The sequence below is a fragment of the Vanessa cardui genome, chromosome 16, assembly GCF_905220365.1.
Source record: "Vanessa cardui chromosome 16, ilVanCard2.1, whole genome shotgun sequence".
In the NCBI taxonomy this organism is placed as follows: Eukaryota; Metazoa; Arthropoda; class Insecta; order Lepidoptera; family Nymphalidae; genus Vanessa; species Vanessa cardui.
This window is the reverse complement of record NC_061138.1, coordinates 13095971-13115813: the sequence shown is the minus strand read 5'-3', so window position 1 is coordinate 13115813 and position 19843 is coordinate 13095971. Positions and strand designations below refer to the sequence as shown.

Here is a 19843-nt window from a genome sequence, read left to right as displayed (position 1 = left end):
TTTTATTCAAGTAAACTTCACAATGAAGCGTTTTTGAATCGTCAATAATCAAATACTACCACCGTTTCGGAAAGCAGCTTCTAGCGAGAAGAAACGGCAAGAAACTCGCATAGTTGCTCTTTTCAAATAAACACATTTACAATGCTGTTATTGACAGTAATTAGCGTCCTATCATGGAACCCGAGCCTAACTCCAGGCGTTTCTTTCTGAAAAGTACTCTTTTAATGAATAGTATGATTTATTTATTAATTTAGTCTTAATAATATTTTTTAAATTTTGAAAATGGTAAATTGATTATATTTTCCGGTATCTTATTATATATGCGTATACCATTGCCCAAAAACGTTCTATTTACCGTATGCAAACGGAAACTGGGGGTTACAAGTTTATTCTTATTTCTTGTATTAATAGTATGTACATCAGCATTGATAGAATAATTTTTAATATTCTTTTGTATAAAGATTTTATTATCATAAATATATTGTGAAACAGCCGTTAATACACCTATTTCTTTAAATTTTTCGCGTAATGATGTCCTGGAGCTATGAGGGGAAGGTTTGGAACATATTCCACCACGCTGTTCCAATGCGGGTTGGTGGAATACTCATGTGGCAGAATTTATATGAAATTTGTCACATGCAAGTTTCCTCACGATGTTTTCCATCACCGCTGAGCACGAGATGAATTATAAAGACAAATTAAGCACATAAATCAGCGGTGCTTGCCTGGGTTTGAACCCGCAATCATCGGTTAAGATGCACGCGTTCTAACCCCTGGGCCATCTCACACCAGTGCGAAATTAACGGGTTATGACTTTATTTTTTTACTTTTGCTTAAAGTAGTTAAACATTAAGATAAAAATTAAACTTTAAAGTTGTTAGTTTTATTAGCAAGTCAAATCGTTATTTTATAACACTTTGTTAGAAATATTTATTAACAATAGAAGACACTGAAGTAAATTAAAAAACTACACTCAAAATCATATTCAAAAACGTCAATAGCTTTGAAATGTGTGAACTGTTATTTGACTGTTATATTGGAATTTAAGTTTAGAAATTATATTGTGCAACTATTGAATATATCTTTGAATAATATAAGTCGCGAATTTAGCAAACAGAAGCAATCTTCCAAGCACTTTTAAGTCGACAATGCTCAATTCCGAAGGCATATCATTCAATACAAATAGCTTTTATAAACAAGCTTTTATTATGCATCTCTATTTCATAATCTTCATTTAGTGCTTATACTGCATAACGAGCTTGCAAAGTTCTACGTTTTAATTAATTTAATGTAGAAGCATGGGCGCTTAATGAGCGCCTACTCCCCGTCAGGTTAATAAGAGAAGGTAAAGTATGAAAATCCTTTAATATATGTTAGTCTTAACCGACTACGACACAAACGTTAACAGTGCACTTGCTATATTAAAATGGTACCATATACAATCTTACATTCTAAATTCAAATTACGGATAAAATTATTTTTTGTATGTAAGCTGAATGATCATTGGCAGCCGATGACACAATACGACCAATGAGTGTCCATACTGGTCCACATTGGACCACCTCTTCGAAGGACGAGGGAGACAGTATACGCACGTAACTAGATCACACGTGTAGGATACTAACACGTGCAGGAGATGTTACATCATGGATTCCAAGGTTGGCGCTTTTAGTCTTTAAAATATCTTAAAAGAAATCTCAAGTATTGGAATTGTTCATGAGCACTTACAATAGTAAATAGAAGGACCTAACAGCCAGCCATGACGTATTACCTACGTGGTCGAGTGGTGTGTAAACCGGTTTTCATGGGTACACCACTCCGCGGTCCTGAGTTCAATTTCCGGCCGAGCCAATGTAGAATATCATTAGTTTTCTATATTGTCTTGGGTCTGGGTGTTTGTGGTACCGTCGTTACTCCAGATTTCCATAACACAAGTGCTTTAGCTACTTACATTGGGATCAGAGTAAAGTATGTGATGTCTCATATTTATTTATTTATTTATTACCACAATATTATATTCCAACATAAACGTTTAAGCATAAAATTTATTATTTGAATACGAAGAAACGGAGAGACTGATCTACGTCAGCTTCAGACGAAATTAGCTAAAACTTGTCATTTACGCAAATAATTCGACAGATAGCAAATGAAATACAACTTTCGTTATTTAAGAGTTGTAAATCAAGAAATACATCAGTCTAGCTAGATAGATGTTGTATCTAAACGGCTGTAATAAAGTTCGTTATGTCTTGGTCTAATGGGCAGCTCGAAACAAGCACTCGACGCATATCTCGTGCCGCCCACCATCCGGAGTTCAATTCCTGGTGCGAGTTCAGAGACCGGTGGATATATTCACGATAAACAGCTGGCCGAGATCCAATGATCGGTGCTAATAAACTTGCATTGTTTTTGTACTTCGACTTTTTAAAAGCTATGGACTTGTTTTTTCGTACTTCATTTGACAATTGAAGAATAAAGCGAAAAAGGATTCATCAAATCTTCGACGAGGGGAATTTTGTACCAAATCAAAATCAAAATACTCTTTATTGTATACACCATTAAATAAATCACATAGAACATTTGTATTTATTATTTCTTATCATCACTATTTTCACATATGTATATGATGTTACATTCAAGTGGGTACTGCGATTATTCAAAGAAGCAATTCAGAGAAGTAAATGTATATATCAAAAATTTAATTAGAAAAAATCTAAAATCTATACTTCCTATAAACTGGATCATAAACATTATCAGAACATTTTGTTTAACCTTGAGCCAAACTTTCCCTCATTAAATTATGTCACTTCCCACTTCCCCGTTGAGATCGACAGTTGCCAATAGCCAGGGGGGGAGGGGGAACTGCGCGCGCGCACTATTTAAAACCGTAGGCAGGTCAGTGGGGCGAGGCGCTGGCGTTTAGGCCAGCTGCTACGCCGGCTATTTCAGACAAGATTTAGTTACAGTTAATTTGGTACAAGAATAATTGGTTATACTTAGGTTTCATCTTTAGGACACGCCGTAAAGGTCTTTCATATATATATATAAGTGAGCGTTGGTATATCAGTTTAGAGTCGAGACTGTTTGATCGATTGATCATTGCCTGATTGATCCAAAATTAGCATATAACTTTTTCCGTAGAACTGTTATTTGCATGTTTCACTTCACGTCGTGAGATACTGCCGGATTTTGAAAGAACTTATATAATACAGTGATAGTGTTTTTTAAATTATACGTTTTGTATCTAGTACTACTTTATAAGGCAATTTATCATAAATTTAAAGATGTATCACATAACTGTTACTTATAGTGTTAATTTTAAGCATTTAATTGATGGTGTAACTATATAAATAAATATATAAAAACAAATAAAACGCTGATAAACGAAACAACTCTCCCTAAATAAAATAAACGTGTAAAATTAAATGTTTATCAACACTAACAACAGATTTAGATGATCGACTATTTGACTCGCCTTTGAGAAACCGACACTTCCTCTCGAACGGAAATTGAATTTAATAATAGAGTAAAGCTATCCTTTATTATTATTTCTGGTTAATGCAATTAACTTCATTTATTATAGAATGATTAACCATTTATTTTGAATTAAATTACAAGAGAAACAGAACTTTAATTAGCTAGTAATCGACTGTGTTAGACAATAACAAGAAATTTCTGATAAGAAGTAGATATTGGTAGAGCACCGAAGCTCAGCATAAATATTCATTTAGGTAGTCACAATTAGGACTTTTATTTATTTATTAGATATATAAAACAGTTAATCACGTAAAAACAGATAATCAAATATATGCCAATACAGACCAAGTCACTCAGCAACATTTGTATTCATTGAGAAAATACTTGCACCGTTATTTACAAGTTTACACATAGAGAGAATGCACATTTTGTCTTTAATAGAACAATTATCGTATCAAACATTAAATTCTCAAAATCAAAATATACTTTATTCAGGTAGGCTTTTACAAGCACTTTTGGATCGTCATTTAGTAACTATTTTAAGTGATGCTACCACCGGTTCCGAAAGTCGGTTCTACAGAGAAGAACCGACAAACTCAGTAGTTACTCTCTTTCACCATTTAAAAATAACTAAATACTAAGAGAAACTTTTCTACTGAATTTAATACGCATCTCCTAAATTACAAAGACAAGCAACTGAAGTGCTTTACTTCGACAACAAATAGCTTGACATGACATATGTGAGTGATAAGCGACCTTGTCATAGTGTCGCAATGAGTTATTTTATCCCAATGTCGCCGAAAAGTTTTTTCAGTGTTCACTGCAACTCAATAAAAAAACACGTCAAGAGAAAATTCTTTTAGACACATACTCGCCGTGATACATAAGCTTAGGTCCCCCAATTGTTGAGTAACCAATTTTGATTCTAGAACCTTATTAATAAATCATTTTCTATTACTAAACATCGATGTGTCTATTAACGTGCCGTTTTGACATTTGATTTGAATCATCCACATCCTGTAATTCCCACTGCTGGGCTAAAGGCCTCCTCTCTCTTTTAGGAGAAGGTTTGGAATATATTTCACCACGCTGTTTCAATTCGGGTTGGTGGAATGCACTTCACAAATGTCCTCACGATGTTTTCCTTCACCGCTGAGCACGAGATGAATTATAAAGACAAATTAAGCACATGAAACAGCGGTGCTTGCCTGGGTTTGAACCCGCAATCATCGGTTAAGATGCATGCGTTCTAACCACTGGGCCATCTCGACTCTATTATCTATCTCTGGTTTCCCTTCAAAACGTATAAAATTTGAGTTGAATGAAAAGTATTAAATATGTTTTAGTACGACACAACTTAGATGTAGCATCGACAAAATACATAAAAGCGATTACTGCCGATTTACACAACCAGTAGTCATAGCTCCCTATCGCACCATTCGACACTATTAGTCGCTATACTCTCGCGAAAGAAAGCAAGTGTATGTAAATCGACGTGTCAAATTGACGAATATACTAGGTTATACGATATTACAAGATATTGCATTTGACTAAAGATCATATTCACATAAGAAATAATTATTGAGAATAATTTGGGATAGCTTACTTGATTCGGATGTCATCGGTTTTACGAATTTTGCCGATACATCTAAATTGTGTCGTACAGAACTCGGGTATTTCGAAAGTAAAATCCACTTTTAATATAATGTGATATGTTATCACATTATATTTAATGCTTTAAGATCATTTATCTATTTAATTATTTATTTGGGTAAGCCAGTTTGTATAGGTACTCATAATATATTCCAAGCAGTGGTTATTAGTTAATGGGATGAAAAAATATTTGATATAAGATTAATGACATGTGCCCCAGCGATATTACAATATTAATAGGAGGAAAAATGGTCCACAACTATTAATATAATTCGAAAGGTCAATGACACGGACAGGTTTGGCAAGACTAAAGATGTTATAAGATAAATCAAGACAATAATTCTTTTTAACTGAAAGACATTTATACACGCTTTTATAATCACTACATTTTTAATATCATCAAAAGCATAGAAAGCTCTACAAAATCTATTCGTATTAAAATAAAAATAATATGAAGGTTCAGAGTAAACAAATATGATTTTCGCCGTTTCTAAAAATAGTTACAAATATTCTGTACAATATACATATTTCTTTTAGGGTTCCGTGACTCGAAGAACTCATTTAAGATAAGAGAAGATCCATCCACTCCGGATAAAACACTAATTATAATTTGAACAGATAATTATCTGTAATGCTTATAATCGTTTAGGGAAAGAAGAATTTCCTCTTTTTATTTATTACTTCTCTCTGTTTCTACTTAATAATATGGTTATATTTTTCATTTCACTTCTTCCTATATCATATAAAACTAATTAAAGTAATAAAAATATATTACTAATACATTAATAATGTTTTCGATCTGCTAAATACCAGATGTTATCATCATCGGTGAAAATAATTACAGATAGTCTATAAAATGAAATCAGTCATAAATGAAGTCGGTCACAAATCATAAAAAAATAATCTTAAAAATAAAATGACAATGATCGTACAATACAAAGAAAATTCGTCGTTATGTAGCTAGAGTATTTCTTGTAATATTACCATTTCTTTATTGGGTTAAACTTTCAACAATGAAGTTATAATATACTAGTACTTTCAATATAATACACTTGTGTGGTTATCAACAAAATTAATAAGAATTTATTTAATAAAAACAACAATAAATTGACCAATTTGAGAACAAAAAGAAAAATAGTAGCCAACAGATGACTACTAAGTACACGCACACCAGTATAGATGATAATTATAAACTTTAATATTATACGTAAAATAACTAATAAATATTGGACAACATCACATATGTAAATTGCTCTGATCCCAATGTAAGTAGCTAAAGCACTTTTATTATGGAAAATCAGACAGAAGTCACAATCAGTAACGACGGTACCACAAACATACAGACCCAAGACACCATAGAAAAAAATCACCTTTTTCTACAACGACTGGGCCGGAAATCGAACCCAAGACTTCGGACTGGCGTACACATGAAAACCGGTGTACACACTTCTCGTTCACGGAGATCGTAGAAGCGACACAATAGACTAAGGCATTTCAATTAATCAATAAAAAAAACAGCAATTCGTATTGTCATGACATTATAAACACCCATATTGTACTCTGTTATTACATGAAGAAAACGTGAATACATTTTAAGGTTATGTACCGAAGTTGAGTTCGACGAATGTTATCAGCAGAAATAAAATATGTGCATAAAATTTGCAGGTGCAGCATTTGTTAGGGATCACTTGAGATACGATAAGTACGCTTCGTTCAACGTTCCGGCAGCGCCGAGCTGCTGGCAGGTCCACCGAGGACTCTTTTATATCCGCCATTTTACAATAAAACGTATAAAAATAACAGACAGTAACATATTTGATCGTAGCAATACATTGTTAAATATTAAACTATGTTTGTTTTGTTGGAATAATTATGTGATGCATTTTAAAAAGTAGTGTATAGTTACATTAACAATTTACAAAATGCTAATTGGAAATGTTATCAAATATGACATCATTTAAACTAACTTTTCTATGACTTCATTTCGTTTTAATTACAAAAGATAATGTCGATGACAATACCAGTGTGGGTGTAAGACTATCACTGGAACCAAACGTTCAATTCTCCAAATCTTTATTAATATTATAAATGTGAAAGTAGCTCTGACTGTCCGTCTGTCTGTCGCTCTTTCACGACCAAACCGCTGAACCGATTTTGATGAAATTTCGTATGGAGCAAACAAACGAACTTGAACTCCAAGAAATGTTTAACACATGATAACCAACACTCTAAAATGCGAGCGAAGCCGCGGGCGACTAACACTTGTATATATTTTTCTTCACCAGTGTAGTGGCAAGGGCAAGTAAGCCAGTGTAACATACACAATATATATGTTACTTTCTACATACATTCCTTATGGTTGATGACGCGTTGATGGTGTAAGGCGTAATGACATATACTAGCAATATATGCCACGTTTGTCCATTTTCGCGGACAACTAAACATTAATCCAGAACTATATTTAAACAACATTAAAGATTAGGTAAATCATTTAATAAACGGAAAAGTTTAAAACGAATGAAAAACTTCCCCGGAAAGACTAAGAACATGCACATTCAAGAAATAAATTGAAAACGTCAAACACAATGAAGGTCGCGTAATTGAAATAAATAAAACGCCTCACTCGGTGCACACAACTAGCGGTCCAGCTGATTCTCAACAGAAATAACCGAAGCGGTTAGGAATTTCCTTTAAACTATACAACAATAGCCTGTAAATTAACCACTGCTGGGTTAAGGCCTCCTGTAGGAGAAGGATTGGAACATATTCCACCACGGTGTTTCAATACAGGTTGGTAGAATACAAATGTGGCAGAATTTCTATGAAATTAGACACATGCAGGTTTCCTCATCATGTTTTCCTTCATCGCCGAGCACGAGATGAATTGTAAACTCAAATTAAACACATGAATATTCAGCAGTGCTTGAATGAATTTGAACCCGCAATCATCGGTTAAGATGCACGAGTTCTAACCACTGGGCGATCTCAGCTCTACATTATATATAATCAGTGACTTATTAAAATTTAGGTTTACGATAAAATCGGACTTGCGTCGGTTGCTCGTAACTAACCCAAATTGAAAACGACATCTGGACAACATTATATGTTCCACAGAGATATTACGTACGAGTTCTACTTTAGCCAAATCATTATCAAAATTATAATTACGGATGATTTAACTGTTCCTATTTACTGTAATCGCCTGCGCGTTAGTTCTAACTTCTAATATCTAGTTTTTAGGGCTGCGAAATACTTCGGATCATTGGGCCAGTATAAAATGAAAGGTTTTTTTTTATGTACTATAGATGAACTTCCTACAAAGTTGACATCGTCATTATTTATATGAAAACTTTACTTATTTTATTATTGAACTCTAATCCAAAACTTCTATAAATATAAAGCAATATTACCTCTGGTATGTTACATGAATACTACATAATTTATTATAAAAATTATCGAGCAAGTATTTGTTCAAATCAAATAAAATTTATTGAAGTAAACTTTACAATAAAGTATTTTTAAATCATCAATATTTAAACTCCACCAACGTATCCGTAGCCTCTAGCGAAAAGGAACGACAAGAATCTCGCAAAGTTGCTCTTTTTACAATTATAATTTAATCAGTCCTGTGGGAGAACCCAAGCGTAAACCCAGACGTTTTCAAAAAAGTATTATTTTAATTAATAATAAAATTTATTGATAATCCGGTGTCTTATGACATACGCGTTTACCATCACTCAAAAACGTTCTCAGTACCGCATGAAAGCGGAAAGCAGGGATTGCAAGTTTGTTTTTGTTTCTTTTATTCATAGTATGTACAGAACTTACAGAATATTTATATTACATTTATACTTCATAAGCTTTTGGATAAAGCAGCAGGTTAGCGTTTAGTTCCTTCGGTTCTAATTTTTTTTTTTTTTACAATTAAAACGTAATATTCGTTGCGGAAAAAAATCTTAACATGTCAAGTGCGCAAGTTAGTTTCACGAGCTAGGGTCGCCATGGGCTTAGTTTTCACGAACACTAATTGCACGAAACAGTACATTTATCTAACCTGATATTATAGAGATCAAGAGTTTGTTTGATGCAACGTGCTATCTGTCTGCCTATTTGTTTTGAAAAATATTTATGCGCAAGAATAACATTATTTTTTTCTTGAATATGTTAACGCACATACTAAACCAACAGAAGCTTATATCTTTATGTGTTAACATAAAGGTATAAGCTTCGTTAACTTGAAGAAATATATTTGGGGTTTTTCATACTTCGAGAGAGCACTATACCTTCTCAATATTAAACTTCCTTTAAGTGGACCGCGGGTCCGACCCTACAGACCGGAACTTATCATAAACGAATACAAATATTGTAAATAGTATGAAACAGGCGTTTTGATTCCAAATAAACACAGATGAAACAGTAATCGTAGCTAGTCTAACAATACTAAACATTACAAGCGTCATTTTACTAACATCTTGCTTCAAATCGCCTTCTCTTCCGGTCCATTACCATACGGAAACTGCACGATTCTGCTTAAGCTTCTCGAACGCAGTATTAACTGTGTTCTATCGCCTGAAGCTCTTTTAAACGCAGGGTAGCGCAATTACATAATGTCAAAAGGGATGGTGAGCCTACAGTTGATTATTGTGAGCAATCATTGCGGTCGAGCTGCGAGCCCTCTCGTTAAGCGCCGAGTCGAGTTTACACTTTCCGTAACTGCACTGCGAATTCAAATGACCTGGATACAGCTGGACTTTTAACATTTTATTACATATAATATTTAATACTTTCAACGTTGTAAGGTAAAATTGAAAATGAGCCTGCTATCGGTAAGTGATTACCATAGACAGCAATAGAAATTAGCCGTGTAAGAAATATTATTCAATGATTAAATCGACATAAAAAAAATAGATCCCGCTGAGTTTAATTCGCCGGTTCTTCTCAGGTCCGAGGTGTTTAACTCCGAACCGGTGGTAGATTTCTGACTATTTCTTTGAGGAGAAGGTTTGGAACATATTCCACAACGCTGTTCCAATGCGGGTTGGTGGAATTCACATGTGGCAGAATTTCTATGAAATTTGTCATACAGGTTTCCTCACGATGTTTTCCTTCACCGCTGAGCACGAGATGAATTACAAAGACAAATTAAGCACATGAATCAGTGGTACTTGCCTGGGTTTGAACCCGCAATCATCGGTTAAGATGCACGCGTTCTAACCACTGGGCCATCTCGACTCTCACAGGCTTAAGCACCTTACAAATCCGAATACAATAATACTTGAAATTTCTGCTTGGCGGTAGTAAATGAACTTTTACGTTGTGTGAGACAAACTACAGCGTCATCTTTCATCCCATGAAATATTTTTTAAACTGTTCCTTATCACCCAATAGTACCGAGACGGAATAGTCTACCGCATGTTTCGCGGTAGAATATCTGATGAGTACGTGCGACCTACCCAGTCGAGTTGCACAAAAGCCCGACCACCAAAGAGTTATAATTAACATTATTTGAGCGACAAAGAATGACATATAAGTACAATCTAAATAGCTTTCCTATTCGAAATTATTCAGTAGAAGCCGGAAGTTAGCAAAGCTGTAACATTGCCATCTCGTACTTCAGAATCGGAAAGCTCTTTAAACTAATGAAACTGATCTCTCTCCGCTGATATCGGATTTCCGTCTCGTCGCATTATAAGAGTAAAAGGGATAGCGAGGACACCTGTTTTACGATCACACTTTTACACCATCTCCCTTATCATATGACCTTAGAGGAAAAATACAGTCAGGTGTTCGTTGTCTTCACAATATCATTTTTTTCTTATACAATTTCATAATAGAAGTTATACCTTGTTAGATTTATATTTATCAGAACGATTGTTGATTGTTGCAATATTGTAACTGAAGAGTAATTTTGACGTTTATGAAAATATAACACAAACACAAGTACAAATAACTAAACAACAGAGCGCGTTACTATGCACCGAAAGCTTTGGGGAGCGTTGAAGAAATACACACAAAAATAAAGGCATTAAGAAATTCAACAATGGATGCAGAGTTGTAGTGCAATTTATATGCATTAAGATATCTTATTCACTTGTTTTATTTCATGAAGATTAAATAGAGAAATGTCTTTTTTGCATTCTTAAAATAAAATTCAGCGAAACTACATGACAACCTTGCAAATCTTAAAAGCAAAAGTCCGTAAATTTCCCACTGCTGGGCTAAGGCCTCCTCTCCTAATAAGGAAAAGGTTTGGAACATATTCCACCACGCTGTTCCAATCGGGTTGATGGAATGCACATGTGGCAGAATTTAAATTAGACACATGCAAGTTTCCTCACGATGTTTTCCTTCACCGCCTAGTACGAGATGAATTATAAGCACATATATATAGTGGTGTTTGTCGGGGTTTGAACCCGAAACCATCCGTTAAGATGCACTCGTTCTAACCACTGATACGATGAAGATGTAATCTTCCATACATATTAATCTAAGAAGATCCAATAGTCGCAGCCACAGTCTTTAACCACGTACAAGTCACATAAGCCATTAGGAATAAACAGCCACGTTGAACGTGTAAATTATTAGTAAACAGCACATCTAGGTAAAGTTTTGAAATACGAACGGATCAGTTATGAATAGCGCTCCCACGCTCCAGTTTCCCGGTGACCTAAAATCCTAGCCGGGCTAGCTCCTACGGAACATTGTACCAACAGTTAGCCGCTTGTGCAAACATTTTAAACTAAAAGCCCAATTATCTGTGACGCAAACATTGGACAGCACTGAGCACTACTGTACCTTTCAAGCCTTATAAATTATTATCCGTTTCGAGTAAACAAATTCAATTTACGGTTCAACCTAAGTATATTTTTATTGATACTCGTTTGAACGTTACAAATAAATTGCTCACGAAATTATTTAACAGGTTGCTTAGCCGCTTAACCTTATTTATATTTGAACGAGGTCACTGTATTTAAACTCGAAGCTGAAAGAAGGCAAAGCTTTGAAAAAAAATGAAGTAATAGGTGAACGGAGCTGGATTATTAGATATAAATAGTACCCGACTCGCGTTATGCGAATTATTTTTACTTTTTAGTAATATTCATGGTCATTTTTAAGTAACTAGTCTTAAATTACCTTAATGGATAAAGCACAAAATTCGTCTTCCAAACCAGGCCCGAAGATTAATATGACATTTGTTTATAATATTTAACTCGCGATGTTGTTGAAACTTAGTAATAATTTTCTGATGTATACATTCTTTATGTAATACTGTATAAATTAAAAAAAAAATATGACAATATAAAAATCAAATCAAATCAAAATAAACTTTATTCAAGTAGGCTTTTACAAGCACTTTTGAATCGTCATTTTACAATTAAGTGAAGCTACCACCGGTTCGGAAAGTAGATTCTACCGAGAAGAATCAGCAAGAAACTCAGTAGTTACTCTTTTTTAACATTTAAAAAATACAAAGTCATGCTAGTTAAATACAATTATTTAAAATCCTGCTTGGAAGTCAACAGGTATTAGCTCCACGGTTTTTTATCATCCTTAAAATCTTGTATTGAATAATATGCTTTTTCTACCTTGGTTATTAAATGGGCTATAAATCATTCCAATTAAAAAAAAAGCCATTGGGTTTGGCTGTTGACAAATAATCTGAAGTAGCCAGGAGTAAGAAAGTCGGTACTGTTTATCTGTTGGTCCCGACCCTGAATATTTTGACGACCCACCGGTTGAATAGGATTTGTCATCGAATTATAAAAGCGAAAGAGATAGATCATTTAAATGAAAGAATTCAATATAAATTATTATTGGGTACATCTAAGCATTCAGAAACAAGCAAATCCAGTGTTACTGATAGAAAAAACTAATTTATATCAAATAAAAAACATCGACCATCTAACAATAATAAATTCCATAATCAACTTTCACGCCATCTGGATCTGTAGACGGACGCTGAGAAAAGCAACGCTTATTTGATTTTATTTATCTCAGGAAGGCAGACCCGGCACAAACACGCACTGAAATAAATATAAAATACTCCTTATATCCTTAGTGAGGTGCTAATGACGGGACCTAGGACCGTTTGCCCCTCGTACTTGTACTAGAAGCAACTCACAAAACCAGTGTGGATGTCGTGTAATTAACAAAAAAAATGTAAAACAGAACAAAATATACTTTTGTCTGAACCGCCGAGACCATTCGCAGATTCAAAATCTTGTCAACTTCTATTATAATTAAACGATTATCTCTCGACGATTACGAGATGCCTAGATATTTGGATCAATTCAGATCCATGATTCCATTAACAATAAAATATAATATATCAAAAATATACATGTCTGAAACACAATAAAGGTTAACATATAAATAATGTTCCAACAAAGGTTATGAAATGTATGATGTGATGTAATGCAAGTTCCAAGACGACCTTGGAGTCCTCGTAGCTCCAAACTCCTTTGATCGAAAGCCTTACTAGGTCGCTTATTGTTCAGCTGCACAAAGAATTCTCAGAGAATGAAGAAAATTGTGTACTTGGAAGTCGAGACTACGCTCACTAAACTACTTACGGCTATTCCGAAAGAAGAAATTCGAACGTCAAATGTTATAAAAGTCATATGCGACAGCGACTATATTAATAATCTTGTAAAAAGGATACGCGTCGAAATAGCGTATCACCGGCAAGTCGATTCTCGACGTCTTAGAACTAGCGCGCACTGGTAACTTTTGTCACGGTGACTGTTTCGTCACTCTTGACAAGTCCGTCAATATGTACAGATGCAGACACAAATGTCACGTCGTAATGTGCGCGCACCTATACATATTCATGGACTCGACAAGAGTGACGAAACAGTCACCGTGACAAAAGTTACCAGTGCGCGTTAGTTCTTACAATCAGGTCGAGCGTCTAACGTCAAATCTATTTCTTAAGGTATATAGACTAGTTTTCCGGAACGCTGTGAATGGACAATATTACCTAAACGAAGAAGAAGTAAACCTGTAAATGGTTGGAGGCTTATTCCACGACGCTGCTCCTTTGCGGATGCAACATGTGTGGCAGATTTTCACCCGATGGGAACAGATAGCCTTATATTAAGCGTAGATATTTCATTTACTGCCGAACATTAAATATATTATTATAAATACAAGCACATGAAAAAACAGCAATGTTTACCAAATTTTAACCTTCAATCTTCGATCAAAATTCTCGATTTCTTATTACTGAGTTATCTCGACTCAATTTCATTTACTCGTCGTAGATATTTTATGTATAAAAGTTGTAAATATAATGTGAACTATAAAAATCCATACATCGTAGAAAAAGACTAACACCAATGTTTTTAACATTGAAAATAAGTGATGGTTTCCTAGAAATTACACACAAACAACCATTTACATTTTACTCTCTGGGAAGTTAAGCCAAAAGCTTGTTTATGCTACACGAGGTAATATTTAAAATGCATTTAAAAGAAACTAAAATATTTAATAGTTAATTAAATATATATTGGTACATAATGAACAACAACCTATACTAATATCAAAAAGAGGTAAACTTTGTTTGGTAAACTATTAATCAATTTCTAAAAAAAACACTGGTAGATAATTATATTAGGTATTCTTAATTGTTATAATACATCGTAATATTTTCTTTATTTGAAACTTGCAAACGTGCGAAGCCGATGCTTTAAAGAAAAAAAAATGAATGATTTTCGTTAAATAATTAAGAAAATATTTTAATTAAAAATATGAAAAATAAAACACAGCGTTACCTTTTATAAATTTTAGAATATATTTCGTGATCTTACGTTAATTCAGATCATTTATAAGGTCTTTATTAAATTAGAAAATCTTAAAAGGCACTATTCTTACCAGAATTTAGTTAAAATGAAAACCTTCAGACATAAAATCAACTTTTTAAATTAGATAATTGGTTCGTCTAGAGGTCATTCAATTAAAACTTCGCAAAATTACTTTACCAATCCCTCGATGGTGTAGTGTTTTAATTACGACGGGAATCTACATCCAGACACCGCGAAATGAAATTTTACTACTATTCAAATGTACACAATTGCTTATAACTCATTTTTAATAATAGTATGAATCTCTATCACAATTTTGAAAGAAATATTTATGAAAAAATAAATCATTTGTTAAAATATTGTCTTACTTTAGGGCCTTTCTGATTTTAATGAATGACATATTGTTAAAGAGATTAATCTGATCTAGGGGTAGGGTTTATTGAAGCAAACACTGTAACACTACACACGCACACACAGACCTTGTGCAGTGCCGGCGTTTTCATACTTCGTTTTGAGTTTAGCTGCGGTCGCACGCGCGTCTGATCTCACAGAATCAATAGACGAAGTGCGTGATGAAAACGAGAGGGTAGTTGAAAATGTTGACGAGAAGGACGACCCCAAGCCGAGGCCGAGAGTGGTGCGGTAGCGTCTGCGATACATCGTGAACACGTTTCGTCTGGCCGGAGTTTCGCGAACGACTGAACTTTCCCTGCGTATGCGCAGCGCAAACCCGGAAAAGCGGACGTGGTTTATTACGGGAGAGCTAGACGATTTGACGCACAAACAGCCGATAAAAAACTCTAAAGGTTTATTTTGATATTTAAGGGAAAATAATATCTTTTAATGTACATTCTCGATGAAAAAGGAGCTTGAATGTCTTTTGTTTTATATGTACCGGCCACGTTCAATGTATAAATAATTTTAAAATTCGTCCAGGTTTTTGTACGACTGTACGCACACATTGGTCTTGTGAACAATACATTTTCGCCTTCCCCTTCATTTCCTTAGGTCGCTGACAATTAATCAGCTATATTGACATTTTGGGAAGGTCGTAAATTTCCCACCAGACATCGGATGGACAGTGATAGAATTACTACCCTCATATGTGTGCGCGTTCCTAATTACAGAAATCTATTGTACAGAATTTTCAACATATATAAAGTAACCCACGCATAATTAATGATGGAATAATAATTGACGTTTTATATCTCTTGAAAATGTTTCAAGATTTATTCTAAACGTATTTAAAGAGCCGACATGTTCTAGTGCACAGAAAACGATGATCTTTTGTAAAATGTATATCAAGCAACCAGCACTAAATATACAACTGATATAGCAGCTTGAATGGTTGAAGAGAAGTCTTGTCTTCTTTTTGGTTATTAGGTGTCAAATGGTTAGATGGCTCATCGGATTGAAAGGGACAACGATCGCCCAGGGACTTCTGCAACACCAAGAATGAATAATCTCCTTTCTTTATTGCTGACATAATAGTTTTTCGAATATTTTAATTTTTTTGGAAATAAAATATACGAAATAAATACGATTCTCAAGCGAAAGTGAGGTCTCCGCTTATTTCGTAATTCTCACCCTATTCGGTAATACATACGTAGAAATGAATGCCAAACGATTAAATCAATAGTGTCAGCATTGGCAAAACGCCGACTAGGACACGATGTAATAACAATATAACCCGAACTCTTGGGGTCTGATGAAAAGAACGCTTTTAATTTAATTCCTCAGACCTTGTTATTGTAGACGCTAGATAATTTACGCACAAAATATGAATTATTCATCACAAAACAAAAATAAACGAAGCAATTCATGTTCAATGAAATAATAGTTTGTTTCAATAGAATATTCGTACAATTGTGCGTATGTACATAAAATACGTAATCGTATTTAACACTTCAGAGGTAAATACAATATATTAATATCTGATTTTTTATACATGTACTATCGATTTGATAAGCGTGATAAGTGGTTGCTTCGCCCATAGCCTTTGAGAAGTAGTACGAGTGATTTGTGAAATCATCAATGCACTGACATCGGCATAAAATGTGATAGCTAATAATAAGTGATCGCTACCATCCATAGATACTGGCATTGTCAGATATTTAAACCATCACTGACACGGTTAAAGCAACACTCTTGAGCATGTAATAAAATTAATGTCCGATGTAGAAAAATAGACAATACCTAAAACCCCTTTTGTATACCATTTAATTATTAAAATATTCAAAACATAACACAACAACATAGTTGCTTTTATTCAAGTATTTATGTTATATAATATACAAGTGAAAACATGCAATATTGTAATGTGTTTTATAATCATTTATAAACCTATTAGTTTGTATGCTCCGCTATTTAAACACTCAATTGATTTTACTATAACAAAGACTACACATACGTCTTAGCTTATATCTTACAAAGTTTGCTATTAATAGTACAAATACTCTATGGTTTCAGAGCTACTCATAATACTAAATACTCACATAATGTGATTTATCAAAACAAACAACAACACATTCATATCCCACAGCTGGGCAAATACCTTAAGGAGAAGTTTCAGCAATTATTACATCAAATCGCTACCAAATTGGTTTTTCAATGTAGAATTTATATTAAGTTAGTGACTTTAAATTTAATGTAATCCAATAAAATAGCTGAGCCTACTCGAATAACATATATTTGGATTTGATTTGATTTGGCACTGCTCCAGTGAGTTTGGTAGATTCACATTTGGCATTAATATGATGGAATAAAAAAAAATTGAGTCAAAATTAAGATAAATTTCTCTATATGTTTATTCATGTGATGAATTAAGGCATTAAAAAGATCTGTGCCAAGCTATAAAACAAACAATATGAAGGAATAAAATGTTTTTTATTCATATAACATTAATAAGTATATCTAGAAGTCAAATTATGCAAACCAAATTGTTGTAATAGAAAAAAAAATATGTGTCTGTCTATATATTCAATTTAATATAGGATTTCCATGAAGCCGATCAACCTAAAGTATTTTTTCAATCTACATGGACTTTAGCAGTTTAAGAAAAATCAACTATTACATTCATTGCCTAAGTATAAGAACATCATAGGAACTAAGTACTTAGGTCCCTCATCGCTGTAAAACAAATGAGTGCTGGTTTGCATAAAGTATTTAATGATAGAATACAGAGTAAATTACAATAATAATTATCAGTAAATAGAACAGATAAAATCTCTAGAGATTGTAATATAAAATAATCTTTTGTTTCACATGTTTTTGTTTACCCTTTGCCTAAATATGGTTGCTTATCTTAGAAATTACAATGTTATCATGACAAATACAAGTGTCCCAACTAATCTTCTGAACTTTGAATATATATTAAATGAGCATTTTTTTTTTTTTATGTCTAATTAGAATCTCTTTAGGTTCAGACTCTGTTTATGTAATCCCGAAAATTTTTAGAGTTAGGGTATTAAAACACATGAAATAAGTGCATTTCAAGTCATGACATCAAACATTTGCTTTTTAATTGTGTTTTGACTTTATGTTTGCACTTTTATCTAGTCATATTCCATGTCACTCATGTAATCTCGTATTATAATGGCATGTTATGTAAATATTTACTTACATTTCATGAAGACTAGTATCATATAAAGTATATGGCAAGAGTTGGCAAATATTAGCTCTAATAAGAAATTATAATGATGCATCAAATAAGAAACCTACTCACCGTTTAAGGACCAAATGTGCGAAGGCAGTGAATGCGCTGCATACACTCTGCCAAGAGCCAGTGACGTGCCAGCCACCGGTCCGTTCTCCTCGTTTGAGCTCGAGTCAGTGTCCGGGCTAGCGGCGGCGGATGCTTCGTAACTTTGCGAATTAGCAGGAATGGCAATAGCTTCATGGGAAGCATGTAAATCGGGCACTGAAGACAGCGATCTCGCGCGCTGCCTGTCGTTCGACACTTGTATACCTGGTATCGCCCTCAGCAGGCTAAACCCCGCACCCCCGGATACCACATCCGAGCTCGAGCTCGTAGAAAATGTCCTAGCTCGCGGACTCTGTCCCCCGTTCGCGGTGCTAGCCTTAGCGCCCATCGCCGCGATGTTACGCAAATCACACCTGTCACAACCGATCTCCAAGATCACGAACACAAGCTAACTGCGACACCCGCGGCGCCGGAAGACATCGTACAAGACACGGCCCGATTTAGAGAAAAACAAACGCTGAACGACAAACAGAAAAACGTCGCTAGTACCTACTTGTAAACAGCGTTGCATGTGCCGTCCTGCAAAATTTTGACAGTTCCCATATGTGCTAATCGATTTTAGTAGGATATCGATATTATACTTTTTTATGTGAATATTATTTATTATTATACATGTATAAAACTGTATTTTAATAAAGTTAACACAATGTTGTTACTTTTGAAATCCAGTAAATAACTATAAAATAAAGTATAATTGCAATACTATTTATTTTTGCTTTCTAGGCAAATTATATAATATTACTGGAATATGATAATATAGATATGAACAATTATTAAGATAAATATAAATAATAACGAATATACGGAAATCGATTTCAATAGTATGGTATTGCATCGATATTTCCTAATGCGCAATTATTGCCTCTATAATCTTTTTGATACATTAGATACAATAACGTTTTTAACTAATTGTAGCAACAATAGGCCAAAAAAAGCCATCAACGACAACCTGTAGTTAACGTATATGTACTTATGTAAAGATTAAATATATACTACAAATACTTAAGTTAATTATAACAAAGCGAGTATGTAAGAGTCGTTATTTTAAAATAGAAAAAAATATTATTAATATGTAAACTATCCAAATTCATTAGGTAAAAATCGATTTAAACATAATTTAGTAGGAATGCAAACTTCGATTCGGTTT

The 19843-nt window shown here is 33.9% G+C and overlaps 1 protein-coding gene across 1 annotated transcript in view; it reads right to left on the bottom strand.

Annotated features, from left to right (window-relative positions):
• LOC124536055 (E3 ubiquitin-protein ligase ZNRF2) overlaps nt 1–19244 on the bottom strand; it is a 128562-nt gene extending 109318 nt beyond the window's left edge. The window contains exon 1 of the mRNA XM_047112473.1: nt 18658–19244. Coding sequence (XP_046968429.1) covers nt 18658–19024 — 367 coding nt within the window. The 5' untranslated portion in view covers nt 19025–19244. The remainder of the gene's footprint in view (nt 1–18657) is intronic.
• Between the last annotated feature and the right edge of the window lie 599 nt (nt 19245–19843).